The 15,930-nt window shown below is 48.9% G+C and overlaps 1 protein-coding gene across 1 annotated transcript; it reads right to left on the bottom strand.

Moving 5' to 3' along the window:
- Positions 1-10,542: 10,542 nt before the first annotated feature.
- On the bottom strand, positions 10,543-15,860 carry FBXO2 (F-box protein 2). Its single transcript, XM_032201419.1, has 6 exons — positions 15,693-15,860; positions 14,145-14,420; positions 13,326-13,452; positions 13,132-13,227; positions 12,596-12,731; positions 10,543-12,179 (listed from the first exon to the last, which is right to left on the bottom strand). The coding sequence occupies exons 2-6, from the start codon at positions 14,392-14,394 to the stop codon at positions 12,045-12,047; spliced, it is 744 nt and encodes a 247-aa protein (XP_032057310.1). The 5' UTR covers positions 14,395-14,420; positions 15,693-15,860; the 3' UTR covers positions 10,543-12,044.
- Positions 15,861-15,930: the final 70 nt, after the last annotated feature.

Genomic DNA, 15,930 nt, shown 5'->3' with positions numbered 1-15,930 from the left:
GGGCACACAATGACATGAAGGATATGAAACCAGGCTGTCCTGGGAGTCACCAAGAGAGTAACGGTACCATCAGTGGCTAATGTCTGTGGGCTTTGGATCATCTGCAGAACTTGGGAAGTCTCCCTTTACCTGTCTGTCCCATCGAAATTCCTAGGATTTCTCATATGTACAATTGCAGGACCAAAGTTGTCTGGAGTATTTATGGTGGACACTTAATTTCAGGTAGTATAATTAGAGAAAATCCTGACTGGGTCAAACCTTAGAGGGGGCCTCAGAAGCAAAAAGCATTTCTGCATTACCACTTTTGCGTTATCATTTTCTAATCCCATCTAGAGGTGGATGCATTTCAGTGGGGTCTGAGGGGATCTCTTAATACCCTTTTCTTACCTCAGAGGAACACTCTTTAATTACCTCATTTGTGCTCATTTGGAAGCTTAAAGCATTCAGAGCTGTGGGAATGTAAGGAGCTATGGAGGACAGTACGCCGTTACTCATTAGGAATGAGCCACAGAGTGCTGCAGCTCAGCTAAACAGAGCTCTGCATCCCTGGGGTCCTTTCACACCTACCTGATGGGGTGGAAGCTCTCAGTGAAAAGACCTGGCTGGGCTGGAGGGGGGAGATGCCTGGCGTGGGGTGGGAGAAGGATGTCAGCAGCCAGCAAGTTGCCCTTGTTCCCTCCCTGTGCTCCATGGCCATCCTTTCGGATGGATTTATTCCCTCAATGCTTGGTCTGGATGTGAACAGGCAGTAGAGCTGTCTCAAGGTCAAGTGGGCATCTGAGACCTTGAAAATGAAGTGACGTGTTCAAGAGTCATGCGAGGAGACTGCAGAGCAGCATATCGAGCCCAGAAGCACAGAGGTGTTAGCAATGTTCTGGAGTCTCTTCTCCTAGGAGAGAACCTCCAAGCTCAGCTGTGCTAGTCCTGGAAAGAGAGCCCGAGAGGCAGGAAAGCATTGCTAGTCATATTTTTCACCTTAGCAGCTGTGAATTATTCATTGAACTCCTCTGGCTGGGAAAAGGATTTCCAGTTCATTATTTAGTGATTTCTTCAGAAGCATTGCACTCTTTTCCTGGGATCTCTTTAGGGGCAGGAGAAATTTCTCCCCTTGAATCTTCAAGGAGTCCTCTGCCATGTGCCTCTGCTATTTATTCTTTATAATGAAGCTGCTAGAATTAATTCCTAAGAAAGACAATGTAAAGAAACATCCCTGTCATTAATCAGTCCTCAGAGCTGTGGTTAAAAGATTTCCAGGTGGCAAATGAATGCCTCAGTGGGCTCTGTCAATTGACTCATGATGTGATTGACTGATGGTGTCTAGTTTCATATCAAAGCTGTCCTTGATGGCTACCACCCGGCTCCTTTCCCAGCTGTGAGCGCAGAATGAATTGGCTGCGGTGGGACGTGCAAAAGCCCTGGTGACCGTGCTAGGAAGGAGTCCAACAGAAGAGCTGGGGCCTCTGCTCAGTGGCCTGGGACTAGGTCTCTCTTGAGGCTACCAGTCCCCTAAGCACCAAGAGTGTTGGTGTTAACACCATTAAATTTCCTTGGTTGCGGATCTGTGCCGTGCAGCAGCGTCACCCCTTGTTTATCAGACAAAATCTGCGTTGTGTTTGTTGCCTCTGCATCATGGCATCTCCGACAGAGGCTGCTCTGTGCCGTCATGTCCTGTCTGCCTGTCCTGGGGTGACTGTGACAGTGACACGTCTCCTGCCTACAGTCCCACAGGTGATGGCATTCGCACACCTGCCAGGAGGCACGCTGAGTTTTTGGCTCAGGACTTGTTCTTTTCTTTTTGTCAGCCCTAGTGCTTTGTACAAATGCACGCACTACAAGCTCGGGCTGTTGTTTCCATGGGGCACTCGCTGTTTTCTAGAGGTGTTTCATCCTTATCTAGTAATTTCTAGGGTTATGCGTAGGGTTATTTCTCTGGGTCTGCTTCCAGGGGGAACTGAGATAGTGTCAAGTAGTTAATTGGGCTCCGTGGTGTCTGAGGCCGACTTCAGACTCCCTATTACCTGTGTGGATGAGCCAGGTGAGTGCTGCTGTGCATGCTGATGAAGACAGAAGTCTTCTGTGAGAGTCTGCCAGGCTGTGGGGGTGATGAGCAGAGCTGAAGGTAAGGCCTGGAGATGGGGGTGACAAGCAGGGCAGTCGGCTGGAGCAAAAAGAGGACACTGGGGGTCTTTGTATGGTATCCCATGGCACATTCAGATGGCTGCGTGTTGTGTCCTGTGTATTGTGCTGACTGCTTTGGCTTGAGCCTGCCATGCAAGGCCTGCCTCTTTGCAAGGCGTACAGCTCAGCAGGACTTGTTCCCAGGAGAGCCTGCAGAAGGCTTTTGGAAGTCCAGAGGAGCAAAGTGAATTAGATGAGGCGTGAAGTCTGTGCTGAAAGTCACAGTCCAGAGAAAGGCAGCAGGAGTTCCTCTAGACGGGAATCGCTCCCACCGCTGCTATTCCCACCTCCTCCTATCCGAGCCCATCGGGGAGGAAATGTGGGGAAAGGGTTCGCAAACAGCCTGGAACAGCTCGACTGGGGCTCCTGGGTGACAGTGTGTAAGTCATCAGGAAAACAGCAGCCCCTCTGCATTTCAGTCAGCTCGAATGCTTTCTGGTGATAGAGGCCAGCCGTCTGGCAGGTCTGCAGCAATGGGAGGGGAAAACAGGCCTGATTAAATTATTCAGGCAGTTCAAAGGTCTCTGCAGGCAGCTGCTGCTCATGTGTGTGTAGGGGAAGGTCGTAGCAGCGCTGATGAGTGTAACAGGTAAGGGAGGAGACCCAGGGTGGGTTGCTGCAGCCTGGCAGTTCTTGGTTTAGGGGTATTGGCTGTTCTGCACAGCACCCCAGGGGCTCAGCAGGACAAGTTGAAAGGCAGATGGCCCTGCCTGGCAGCATGCTGCTCTGGCAGGAGTCAGCATGGCCCCTTTCTTCTCCTCCTGTGGTCAGCACCCTCCAGACATGCTCAGGTAGAGAGAGCTTGTGTGGATTCCCATCTGACACCAGCAGGATTTTGTTATCGGGGGAAGTAGACTTGATGCTGATGGGGCTTGGAAATGAAATGTCATTCATTTTGCATGCAGGCAAAAAGCACAGTAAATGAAAGGATTAGATAGAGTATGCATGAAGGGAAAAGCTCTTGTCCTGATCAATAATTTAAAAATTCCCAAGCGAGAGTTAGAGCCGAATGTTCAAAACAGTTATTTGAGGCTTAAAAAAATAGGAAGCAAAAGAAAAAGCCAAAAACCTTCCAAGAAGCTGTTTAAGACTAGTTTGCTCAGCTTTACTGATTGCACTTGAGCTGAGGGTTGAAGTTAAACCTAATTCACTTACGCATTTATGAGAACATACATTTACTTCTGTGACAATTGACCTGGACTCTGTCCATGTCATGATAGCATCAGGAAGAATAAAAAATTTCAGGAAAGCCCTGTGCAGTTATGGAAGTGGCTTTGTCTTACTGAGATCATTGCACTGCAAATGCTTTTTCTTAATGGACGCTGATGGTGGCCGTGTGCTGTGCTGGAGGCTGTACAAAGCGGTGAGTGGCTTGGCTGGGGAGGCAGCAGGGTTCAGAGAATGGGGCTGTGGGCTTGGAATTCATCCCTGTGCTTGCAGGCTTCCTGCACGACTCCTAGCTAAGGCCGTTTTATGTCTCTGCCATCCCTGTGATAAAATAGGGATGATAGCTCATGGAAAGTAAAAAAAAAATATATATATCTGCTGATGGTTCAGAAGTACCTAAGTACATGACAGCCCTCATTCCTGGAACAAGCACTGTCTAGATAGAGATCAGGAATCAATGTATGCTGTGTTTCTTCTTTTTTTTTTTTTTTTAAGGATGATCTTGTCTTTAAACCTTGCTTGCCTGTATCAAAGCCCTTTCCCCACCTCTTTTCCATCCATACTGGATTCCAAGCTGTACGAACACAAGTACTGACCTTCATCATTGTCCATCAGCTGCACCTCCTTTTTTGTAAGGAGCATGGCAACCCTTAGCTATGGCAGCTTCTAATTTCTTTGAGCTGCAACACCCAATGGCAACAAGTTTATATTTTGTTTGTTTGTTTTTTTCCTTACAGTCACTGTTACCATTATTCCTTCCAGACAACAAAGAATTCCTCTGCTTCTTCCAATGTACCATATTAGCTTTTCAGCCCTCCTTAACCCCAACCCTCTCCCAGTGGTGACATGGTCCCCGAGGGGCTGCAGCAGTGCTTTGGTGTCCAGGTGTCCTCTGATGGGAGCTGGCTCTGCAAATCTGCACTGTGCAGGATGGGGCAGCATCTGTAAGGGGCTTTTGGGGCTGCTGCCTGATTTTTTTTTAAATGTTGCTTAGAAACCAAACAATATTACCTAACTCCACCAGATCTGCAGTGCAGAACTCATTGCACAAGGGGAAAGGAGTTTTTTTAATTTTTATTTTCTACTTTTTTCCTTTTACAAGAAATAACTCATTTTTCAGCTGTTGGAGAAGGTAGTAATTGATCTAGAGCTTTGCAGCTTGCCTTCCGGAATGGTTTTATTCTTAATGTAGAAATAAAACTCTGTTAGGTCAAATACACAGCAATAAATACAAGAAGCACATTAGCTTTAATATATTGGATTATTCCACTTGGTGGTGACGGGGAAAAAAACAAGATTTAATTCCCCTGGCAATGCAGGCAAAGAAAATCACTTTCCCTGCCCATTTTTTTTTTTCTGTTAAGTCATTTTTGTCTGTCAATGCCATTGCTGCAGGCTTTGACAGGGTTTAATTTAATTTTTTTTTTTTTTCAACCTGGTGTGAAAATAAGAAGTATTTTCTCCAAGTAAATCGTCCACAAATTCACTCGATGCCTCTTATTTCTTGTTTACCAATTCCCTCCCTGGCAGGACGCGGGGAGCTGGCGTGAGCTGGCAGGGACGGGCAGCTCCCAGCTAAACCCCACAGTTGGAGGGGGGCAGAAAGTGCCAAAGTCCTTCATCAGATCCCATAGCCACTGCTTGTGCCAAGCCTTCCTGTGTTTTCCTGGGAGACTAATGGCATTAGATCCTTTTCCTACAGTCCCCCCTTGTCTACAGACTCGTTTCCTGCCAGGGACAGGACAGATGGGAAGAGGCGGGGAGGAAGAGGCAGGAAAAATCTCCTTGCTTGTCATCCTGGCAACAAGATGGGTGGAAGGTGGCTCTGCCGTGTTCCAGTCAAATACCTGAGACTGCATCAGAGATTTAGCTTGGATAACGGAGCTGAAGCGTGTTGGCACGGCGAAAGACAAGATTTGCAGAGAGGGTGAAGCCTTTGTAGCTGAAATGCTTTGGAAAAGGACCAGGTGATTGTCAGGAGTGATGTGCAGATGGGGGACATATCTTATAGGCGGGGGAAAAGGGTTAGGCAAGGCCACGTTTTGTGGCTGTTTGTGTGGGGGGTGCTTTTGTTTGTAAAGCATCTCCCTCCTGTGCAAATTGGCAAGGAAGCAGCAAGGCAGGAGTCTCTTCATGGTGAACTGAGGCTCTGTGCTGTATTCATCTGTCCAGGCAGAGTTATCGCTCCAATAAGCAGGGCTCCTCCACCGGCACCTAGACGCTATCTGATTGTATTTGTCTAAAACGAGAGAGACTTCACAATAATCCTGCTGGCAATTAATTGGCTTTTGTTCAGCAAGAGTGAACAAGATCTCATCTTAATCTGCTTCATTATTTCTCCTTGTATAGCAGAGTCAACACAAGATTAGGTTTAATTTACAAAAAAATGCAAAGTCATTACTCATATCTGGATAGGGATTTTATCTGCTTCGTTTTGCAATGCTTCATGTGTCAATATTAACGAGAGGAGCTGCGCGCTGTGTGGTGAGGTGGAAATGGCACCACTTGACTTCAGGACCTTTTGGAAGGGTTGCAAGTAGCAGAGCTTTGATATCATCCCTCCTTTATCCTTCATCTCCTGCCCTTCCTCAGAGGAGAAGCTGCTTGCTTAGGAAAGCCAGCCTCTTTCCACAGGGCAGTGGACTTGCAGCTGGTGCTCTTGTGCCCTAACTCTTTGTGCAACAGCAGCCTGGGGTGTGCATCTGGAAAAGAGCTTTGGGAAGCCAAAAGGAAAAGTTTGGGGTCCACGAGACAGGGTGGCTGAGTTGATGGGGTCTGAAATGTACACGTACTATAAATATATATATGTGAGTGCTCATGCAACCCTCTCATTAGCCAGGCTCCCCTTTCACCCAGTCCCCTCCAGGCAGCTGGCTCATGGAGCAGTTGCAGCATGGTGGGTGTCCCCTGGTTTCCCAAAGACACCACCTGCTCCTGCAACATGCTCGGTGAGTGGCATCTCCTTGCTGATGCCTGCTGCCCTCCCTGGTAGAGCCAAGCTCCTGATGCAGTGGGATGTGCTCCCCCACGATCCATCAATGCAGCGAGCTCACTTGTGACTTTATTGTGGCCTCTCTGCCTTCCTGGGCGCGCTGATTGCGCCGCAGTTAATGGGTCTGCACAGATAGCAGCTCCAGATGAGTTGCTCTAAGTGCCTGCAAGGGAGGTTAGCCAAGGGCATGTGTAATGTAGCTGGGACTCTCCTCTTGTTAGGGAGGGCTGTGGAACTTGGCACGCGAGGAAGGCAGCGAAGTGGCTGCAGGTGCCCGGGCAGGGGGTGGATGGGGGTGCAGGCAGTCCTGCTCCGGGTGTGATTCTGCTGATTCTCGTGGGCTGGGTTAAGAAGATGCTGTGCAAGGACAGGAATGTTGCTGATGTAGGTGATGGTCTTACTAAATCAGCGTCTTAGGATGGGGTTGGAGGAGCTGTGCTGCTTCCGATGGGATTTGAAAGCCAGGCCTTTAGCTGTGTCTAAGAAAGCTTTCCCTGCTCTCCAATTAGTGTGTTATGGCTTAAAAGGTGGCCTGCATCCAAAACAACTGTGCAGTGGGTGTCGCTTGCACAAGAGGCAGCTGTGCTTCCAGGATGCGTGGGGTGTGGGTGTCCCAGCTGGCAGAGATGAGCGTCAGGGGCTGGCAAAGCTGCTCTGCAAACCACGGCAGCAGTATTTAAACAGGACAGGGAGAGAAAACGCCAACTTGAGCCTAAACTGAAGCCAGCAGAGACAAGGAGCAGGGGTCAGCAACAGGCCCCCCAGATATAACACTCACTGGGGACCGCTTGCACTAAATTATTCCGCATCTCTCGGTGCAGAGTCGCCGAGCAGAGGAGCCAGAAGCACCCGAGGCCGGGTGGCTCCCGGCTCGCTGCCTGCAGCCCGAGTGCCCTCTGCTGTCCCTGCAGCTCCGCGGCCCCGGCAGCGAGCCCTGTGCGGGGGCACAGATGAGGGCTGGTGACCACCGAGGGGGTTTTGGACATCGACCCTGCCTGGACAGCTAATAGGACTGTGTCCGGAGTGCTGTCCTGGTGCTGTCAGCTGGCTGGGAGGAGGTAAGAGCAGTCCGGTTGCCCTGCTGCAGTCTTTCCTTGCGTGAGACAAAGCTCTAGCTTTCAAAAAAATGAGGAAAGGCAATCCACAGCCCAAAAGTGTGCTTGTTTGGCTCTATCTGGCTTAATGTTCCCGTGGCATTTCTCCCTTAGGAAGCAATCTTAACCACACACCTTCTCTAGGCTGCTCTGGTTTGTCTGGGTGCTCCTCGCTGTGCGTGCAGGCTGCTCTGCACGGAGGTGCTCAGCTCTGGTGCAGCTGTCTCATGCAGTAGTGATGTTTTCCAGCCTCCACGAGGCTTTTCCCAGCTGAACTCATTATGGCTGTTACCTCCCTAATTCCAAAGCACGCCTCCCTAGTGGGAAAGTGTCATTAGGCCCTTTATTCCTGACAGCTAGGAGACTGAGGAGACTGGGCACTCAGGCCCTAAGGATGTCAGGACAACACAGCTGGATGGAAGGAGAAGCAGGCATCAGGTCAGCCTAGTTGGATGCCCAGGGGATGGAGGCTTGTTCCCTTTCTTGGTGTTTGCCACTTCTTAGAGGAACTCTGCTCCTGACAGGTGTGTGGGCCAAATAAAGGATGATCCACTGGTTTTCCATCCCATTTGGGACCATACTTCCCTGCTCGATGCCCTGCTATCCTGGCTTTCAGGAGCTGCCATTCACAGCCTCTACAAAGTGTTTGATTTAGGAGGAATCAATCTCCTAAATTATCCTCCCTTTTAAACTGGCTAGAACAGCTGGGCTGCAAGCAACAGGGAGTTGTTTTTCTCCTCCTCCCCCCATCTTCAAATGGTTTTTTGAATGTCTGGTGGGGGAGCAAACTCCTCCATCTGTCCGCAACCTCCCCAGGTGGGTAATAATAGATGCTTCATGTAGAAAAATTCAATTAGACTTGACAAGAGATCTATGTTAGTGCTTCCTTGCCAGGGCCCCATCTTGCTGTGCTCTGTTCCTCTGCAAGAGACCGACTGTGGAAGCTATTGTGGAAGAAAGGGGGAGGGGGGAAAAACAAACAAGCACTAAAAAAAAAAAAAAAAAAAAAGCAACCACCCTTTTGAAGTCTAATGGCATTTATAGCCAGGACTGGCTGGGGTGGGCTTTGTAAAAAAGAAAATTGGAGAAGGTTCTTGAATAACTGCAGCCACCAAGATGCAATTGGCTAGGCGGGATGTCAGACTCCACGTGTGGGACGAATGCCAGCTGCTGAGGGCAGGAAGAGACCCTGTGGAGTGCTGCATCTAGGGCTTTTCTTAACATCTCTGAGCACTAAAGCAGTGAGGGGCAGAGGTGTGTTCATGCGTCTTGGCCAAATGTGAGTGGTTGGCACCTTTTAAATGTTCACCAATTTCCATCATCCAGGTGTTTTGTTCCAACAGGAGGGCTTCAGAGGGCATTTCCATTCTTTATTTTGTGTAGCTCACTACTACGCATAATGGTGATCTGCCCCAGAGATGGCTGTGGTGCACTGGGGGCTTGGTGTGCAAAGGAAATATGAGCACACTGCACAGCTCTGGTTGCCATGCTCAGGACTGGGGAAAGAGCTTTTGCTGTGTGTATTTGTTGTTTGTTTGTTTAAGTGTCAAATGTTCCAGCAGCTCTTGGTTTTGTACTTAATGCTCAGATTTCTAAATATTTTGCATATAGCTGATGAAAACATCTGTTAAAATTTCTGTACAGACCTCTTCTGTCTGTATGGCATGTGACATGTCTGCATTGGTAATCAATGTTCCCAAAAGCTACTGATAGTGTCACGCGGGTGTTTGCTCCTATTGGCATAATAGAAAGCAGAAGGAACTCCCGTTGGTCACTGAATCGTGCGATATAGCCCTTTAGTGGCTGAGCATGTTAATACATTTAAACCGTTTTGTCACAGTTGCACTGACTTTCTGTAATCCTATGAAATTGTGTGGGCTCAATTTCCATAGCCTGTAACATGTGGGAGCCCATTAACCTCCTGTGCTCTGTTCAGTCTTGGACAGAAGTGTCATAATTGTCTAGGAATGGGATGTATGTATGTGTGTGGTGTGTTCAGACTCCTCGTGTTTGATCAAAATTCAAAAGGCATTAGGAGCAAAATATTTATAATGGCTCAAGCGAGCGAGAGTTATTTTCCAAGTACACAGACACCCGCTTCTTACGCTTGCATTCAGCCATGTCAGTGCTAGAGCCCTGCTGCAAGGAGCAATCGGTCTCCTGAGGTCGGTGGCAGTTTTTGCAGAGCTCTCCTGAGCAGGGGTAGTCGTTCTCCTTTGTGAATCTGTGAGACATTGAATGTCATGGAAAGCACATCTTGGAAAGTCAGGGCAGCTCTGTAGGATGCCCCTAGCAGTCAGTGTGAACATCAGGCCTGCTGGCATAGGGAGGGAAAGCCCCTGGCAGCTGCATTCATTGTAAAGTTGCTGCCGGGGAGGCTGTGTGCATTTAGGAGTTCAGCCTAGGTAAGCCTAAGGTGGGGACCATGGCCCCATCCTTTATTTACAAGGCCCACGATATCTGAAGGCTTAATCCTGAGGTTTATCCTGAGCGTAAGAAGGTGGCTTAGGAAAGGTTCAGTTTTACAGTTGCATCAAGACCTGGTGTATTGATCCTACATGTATTGCTGTACTGATTCCTTAGGGACAGACCAGGGCCTCATTTCTTCTGTGGAGCAGGTCTCTGGCAGTGAGCTGAATATTAACTAGAAATTTGGTTGGCCGCGCTAAAGGCTGTGCTGAATAAAGCTGCATTGTGTGACAGCGTGTGCAGAGGCAACAGAGAGGGAGGAACTGAACTGGTTCTACTCTCTCCTGGGTCAGAACCACAGCTGAGCTACAGCTGCAGATGACCTGAAGGGTGTGGGTCAGGGATGGATGTTGTAGGAGCCTTTCTGAACCTCCTCCATGCCTTGCATGCATTCCTGTTACCTTTTGAGTACATCCATGCCCGCAGCTGCTCTGCAGAACCATTGCCCGTCAAGTGCTTCTGACAGGTTCAGGTTGCTGGGGTGGGGAACAGTGTGTACCTTTTCCTGGGAGGCTCGTGTTATTATACCATATGTAAAGCCTCCTGGTTTTTGGATGGGACTAGTTGACACCTGACTCCACTGGAGAGAGAAAAAGCACACTTAAGCACATGAAAACAAATACCCAGCACGCAAAGGAAGAACCACATACAACTGTGTCATTTTTTTATTACATTTTCCTGGACTCTGGCTTGGCACGATTATGGTTTGAAAGGCTAGTGTGCCCGAGGCAGCTGGGTGCAGCAGTGCAGAAAGCCTGATGAAGCAGAATGCACACAAAGTGACCAGCTCAGATGTCGCTGTCTTTGGCTCCAGGTGATACCAGTACACTGCACTTGTACTGGTGTGCTTTGCTGCCAGGTGGCATCCAAGTATGTGCTCTGCCTGGGCAGGCCAGAAAGAGAAAACAGATGGACGCAAAAATGGAAGCACCTAGCTCTGGGCAATGTCTGAGGATGCTTTTCTGAGGGGACTGACTAGAAGGGACAGGCTTGGCTCAGGGAAGCTTAGATGTTTCTGCTCAGGATGGGGGCTCACAGCCCTGAGTGATACCCAGAGGCACTGGTGGGCGTATGTACAAAGTGCTGTCTTGGTGAGCATATGGAGGGAAGGCAGGCGTGTACTTCTTGCAGACACTGTTAGCAGGCAGGAAGAACTGAGATCAAGCAGAGCTAATGACAGCTTTCTGTGTGAAGAATATTCTGTGAATCTCCTGCCTGCAAAGAGCCCCACTAGATTTGCATGAAGCAAGCAGAGGCCAGGAAGGAGCAGACGCATTTTGTTTTCGCTTGTTCCTGGGCCCCTTCTGCAATTTGCTTGTGAGACATTTCCCCAAGTCCTCGTCTTTCTCACAGCAATTATTCTCAGTTGCTGTTTGAGAGCCAAATGAAGTTCCACAGTGCACACCAGAGTGGTTTCAGTTCCCAACACTTTCCCTGATAAATAGATGCTGGGAAAATTGTAATAGAGAAGGATCCAATCCCTATTGCTTGGCATTATCATCTCTCACAATTAAAACAGGGAGCAGCACTTAGCAGCCAAGGCAGAGCTCATCTAAGGCAGGCCATGGCATCTATCACTTACAAATGGGAGAAGCTAAGATCCTCACCACAGGCCATGGAAGTAGTTGGTGACAGAGTTGGGATGGGACTCTGGCTTTTCTGGTCTGTTCTCAGCAGAGACACAATGTCTGTGCTTTCTTTTTTTGTCCTGTATTATTTTTTTTCCCCCTTCTGAACTTCCTGAAAATACGCCCAGAGTTCTCCTTAGAGTTAACAGTGCTCAAGTCTGGGAAGGAGAGGCATGAGAGTATCTAGTGCAGGCTGGGTGTTCATGGTTGGGGTGATACTTCTCAGGAGAGCAGCAAGGTTTCCTTCTTGGTAAGGATTTGTAGGTAATCTTATGTGCAACAGAGAACATCAGTGCAACTATGAGGCTGTCTTGTGTGGTTTCACCCATCTGTTCCTATTCTTTGCATAGTCCTCTTGAGGAGAGATGGATGGTGGCCCCTGGCATCTGGCACGCACATTCATACGGGAGTTGTATGCTCTACAGCCTGGAAGCAGCACCATGCAGAAGCCATCCAAAGCCCGTGGGATGGCCTGAGGGAAGTCAGCTCTGGCAAGCAGGCCCCAGTTTGGCTTGGCTATGGTTCCACCGTCACGCTGCTGTTGGTAACACGTACGCCATACCATCCCTTCCAGAACAGGGTGTCCTGGCCACCGTGCTCAAAGCAGACAAAGCGGACCCCAGGACCATAGTTGGAAAAGGTGTGGGAGATCTTTGGGGTGAGAGAAACAAAACGGTTGTTGGTAAGTGTCAAACCACCACGAACCTACTCCTCAGTGCACAGGGCCTTCAACCCCACCTGCCCCAGCCATACCTACCAGCCTGGGTAACAGTGGGAAAGGAGTTACTGGGAGTGCTTTGCCCAAGCTCTGTTCAAAGGCCACTGAACTTCTCCCACATCTTCCAAAATCCTACATACTTGTAGTGATGGCTCAGCAAGCTTCCAGGTTTTATCTAAGATACCTTTGCAGTATAATTCCTCTGCTCAATCAGAGTCATGGCTCCACAGAACTTCTGACAGAGCCTTCTCCTCCCCCAGGGTAACTACTCCCTGCATGTGTTTGCTTAAAAATACTCCTTGTTCATGCAGGTTGGGTGTCACCTGCTGAAACTACAGCTGTCACTCACCTCAGTCCAGTTGGCATCATTGTCCTGTGGGATGGCAATGGTCTCAGTCTTGTACTCAGCCAGCACATCCTCATTCTCTGAAAGCAGCTTCACATAGAGCTCGTAAAGGCAGCCAGCATCACTGCGTCCTGCGTACCTGCAAGGGAGACCCAAGCTGCCAGCCTTGTCTCTGTGAACTTGACAAAGCGCTAAAGCAAGTAGTTGTGTCCTGCTGAATGGCTGCAGTGTTGGCTTCAAACCAAGGTCCCAGGAACCTGAGGAGATCGGTAGAGGTAGAAGACTGTAACCGTTCTTACCCCAAACCACCACCTGTCCTTATTCCCCAAAGGAATCTAGACTTTGGATGTCATGGGCACCAACAGCTTGAAGCCTCTGGAGGCTGCCAGTGACAGCCAAGATCTAACCCTGTCCTACAACTAGAATGACACCAGAAGGGATGCAATGGGGTAAGAAAAAGAGTTTTGAGGCCCAGTGCAGGTATATGCCCTCCCTTCTCTGACTTTCTGCTGGCCTTCTAGGGCATCCTTGCTACTTACCAGTCTTTCACCACAACTTTAGGCTGGGTTGTATCCATCAGCTCTTCCCAGTAGCCCTCAGCTCTCAGGTCAATGACCTGAGACTTCCGACACCACCTGAAATACAAAGATGTTAATTGGTAAAACAACCTCTCCTGAGGCTAGGGGAAGCAGAATTGTACCCTTCCCTGAGTAAGAGAAGAAAGCAGCCTTACTCATAAGATGTAACAAAGTATTTATGAACTCCTTCACTAGGGAATTCTTTTCCAAAGTCTCCAGGGAGCTCTTCAATTTTCCAGCCATCACCTCCATTATGCACATCTCCCCAGTGTTGCAAGTCTTCTGTAAATGGTAGAGAAGCAAGAATCTGTTTGGTCATACTTTCTGTGGGCCTAGGGAATCTGACCACCTCCCACTGGGACTTTCCTGTAGCTTGTGACAGATGTGTTGCTACATGTAGTGCTAATTTTATATGTGGATCATGGAGATGTTTAAGTAGAGGTCTGGCAAAAACATTTAGTTTGGTTGAACATCAGTAAACTTGAGCATTCCCCACCAAAATGGCTATGTATACGTGGGCTTATTTAAGAAAATAATAGTGAAATCACTTAGGTGTTCTGTTGTCTCAGCACTTTCATGTCCTATTATAGAAGCAGTCTGGGAAGAGCTGATGACTTCTTTATTTCATTTCTGTTAGCAAATCACCATCATATACTAAATTCCTTGTTTTCTGTTCTCACTAGTGATATTTTTAGAACTTTGAGGAACATTGTTGGTACATAGTTAAATAGTTAAGCTGTATATCTTACATGACATTGATGTCAAATAGAGCCCTTTACAAAGGCTGATTTTGACAGGAGGCCACCTTGCCCGTTAAGTTATTTGACTGCATGCATGAAGTGATTTGGGTCTTGAGTAAGAAGAAAATGCTGCACCCTGATGGCAACTAAGATCTATGTTAAAGACTGGAGATTCCCAGTGCCTAGTGACTGGCCTTCTCTTCAATATTGGGGCTTGTTATGCTTGTCTCTCACCTTCGCCACACGGGTTTTTGATGAGATTCCTCCTTTTCTTACTCAGGAAGTAGAAGTTTTGCCAATTCTCTGCATTCTCCTCTGACTCTGTTCCAGTGAGGCCTTCCTGCTGACACTTCAGGATCCAGAGAGCAGCTCCATCGACCAGGTTCTTCCACTGGCAGCAGACCAGGCGGCATGCCAACACCAAATCCACTGCAGGTATGGAAGCCAGGATTCTGATCAGGACTGCTTCAGGGAGGGACTCCATCCTTGGGTCAGGCTGAATGGGGCTGTCTGAGAGAGGAGGCAAGGGGTAGTGACACAGTGCACCATCAGAAATGGGGTCTCTTGCCCCCAATAATGCCAAGCACTGAGGCATTAGGGAAAATAATCATCTTTATCTGAAAGGCAGGTGCAGCATGATTTTAGGGGTATTCTTAACCTAAAGGCATCTGGACCCCTACTATTACTACCCTGAAGGATGTTTATAGATTAATATTTTATGTTGTAAGTGAAGACCTTAGTTAAATCTATCCACAAAATGCAAGTACCTGACATATACAGCTGACATATTCAGTGTCCTAGACTGGAATCACTCCTTCCCCAAATCTCCACTTATTAAAAAAAAAAAAAAATCATCTCTCAGTAGTGACTTCCTCTGAGGAGGGATTGCTGCAGGCATCTGGGTTTGTTCTGCCTTTTTAAGAACCTCATTGATGACAAATGCTGCAGAGCAGTACCTAAATATCAGCGGTGAGCATCTTGCCAAGCGCTTGCAGTGGTTGTTGGTTCTATATCTGGAAGGCCTCCCCTCAAGGGGTTGGCACTTAATGTCCTTAGTCATGAGCCTGTATAAAGCACAGGTCTGAGTATGAAATACCTTAACTGCATTATTTTCAGTTAAACTTCCTTTTTGTATGGTCTTAGCAATTGAGGTAAAAGCACATGCTTCTAACTTATTTGCTGGTTCTGCCCCCTGATTCTCAATGGCTCTCTGCTACCTGGGCTTTAGGGCCAGATGCTGCAGAAATAAGGACGGATGAGTGTGCAGCTTCAGAGCTCCGTGTCGTCGGTGTGGGATGCGCTGTGACTCTGCTTTTAGCCCAGCTGAGCCCTGATGCTGGGAAGCTGTCAGGTCTGCAGTGAGCTGCACAGAGCCAGGCTCCTCAGGAGTGAATCATTAAGCCTAGGAGAGCATTATTAACAGCGCGGATCAGATATCCTGACACTGCTATGTGATGAAGTATGGGCAGTGCCAAATCGGGCAAGGAAGGGAAGAAATAGGAAGTGGCCACTGTAACAGCATCCTAAATCTAGGTGGCCCGGAGGCAGAGCTGTCTTCTCCATCTGCATTGCAGCCCTCAGAGGGAAAAGTAATTTAAAACTCGCTGGCTTTTAGGGGGCAGGACTGGGGTTCTCCTATTTCCCCCTTTCTAGCGCCCTACTGCAGTCCCGGAGGACAAAACACGTTTAAAACCCAACGACAGAAGCATGCTGGCTAAATCCCCTGCAGGCATTTCCCATGCAGACCCCCTTGGGCTCCCCTTTTCCCTCCCCTCCCCTCACCTCACCGGGCGGCTCCCTCCACCTCAGGCGGGAGCGGGGCCGGGCCGGGCTCCCCTCATAAAGCGCCGAACGCCTCCTGGCTCCCTCCTCAGGCCCGGCTGCTGCCCTCCGTCCCGGGGCGAGGGCAGGCTCCGGGTGCTGGATGCCGCAGCCCGGGGCGGGGAAGCGGCTGAGGCCCGGCCCCACGTCCCCTCCCGTCCCCTCCCCGCGCTCCGCCCGCTGCGGAAGGGCGGCCGCC

This window comes from Aythya fuligula, chromosome 21, assembly GCF_009819795.1.
Source record: "Aythya fuligula isolate bAytFul2 chromosome 21, bAytFul2.pri, whole genome shotgun sequence".
NCBI lineage: Eukaryota > Metazoa > Chordata > Aves > Anseriformes > Anatidae > Aythya > Aythya fuligula.
Note: the sequence above shows the minus strand (reverse complement) of the source record. Positions and strands in the feature narration are given on the sequence as shown.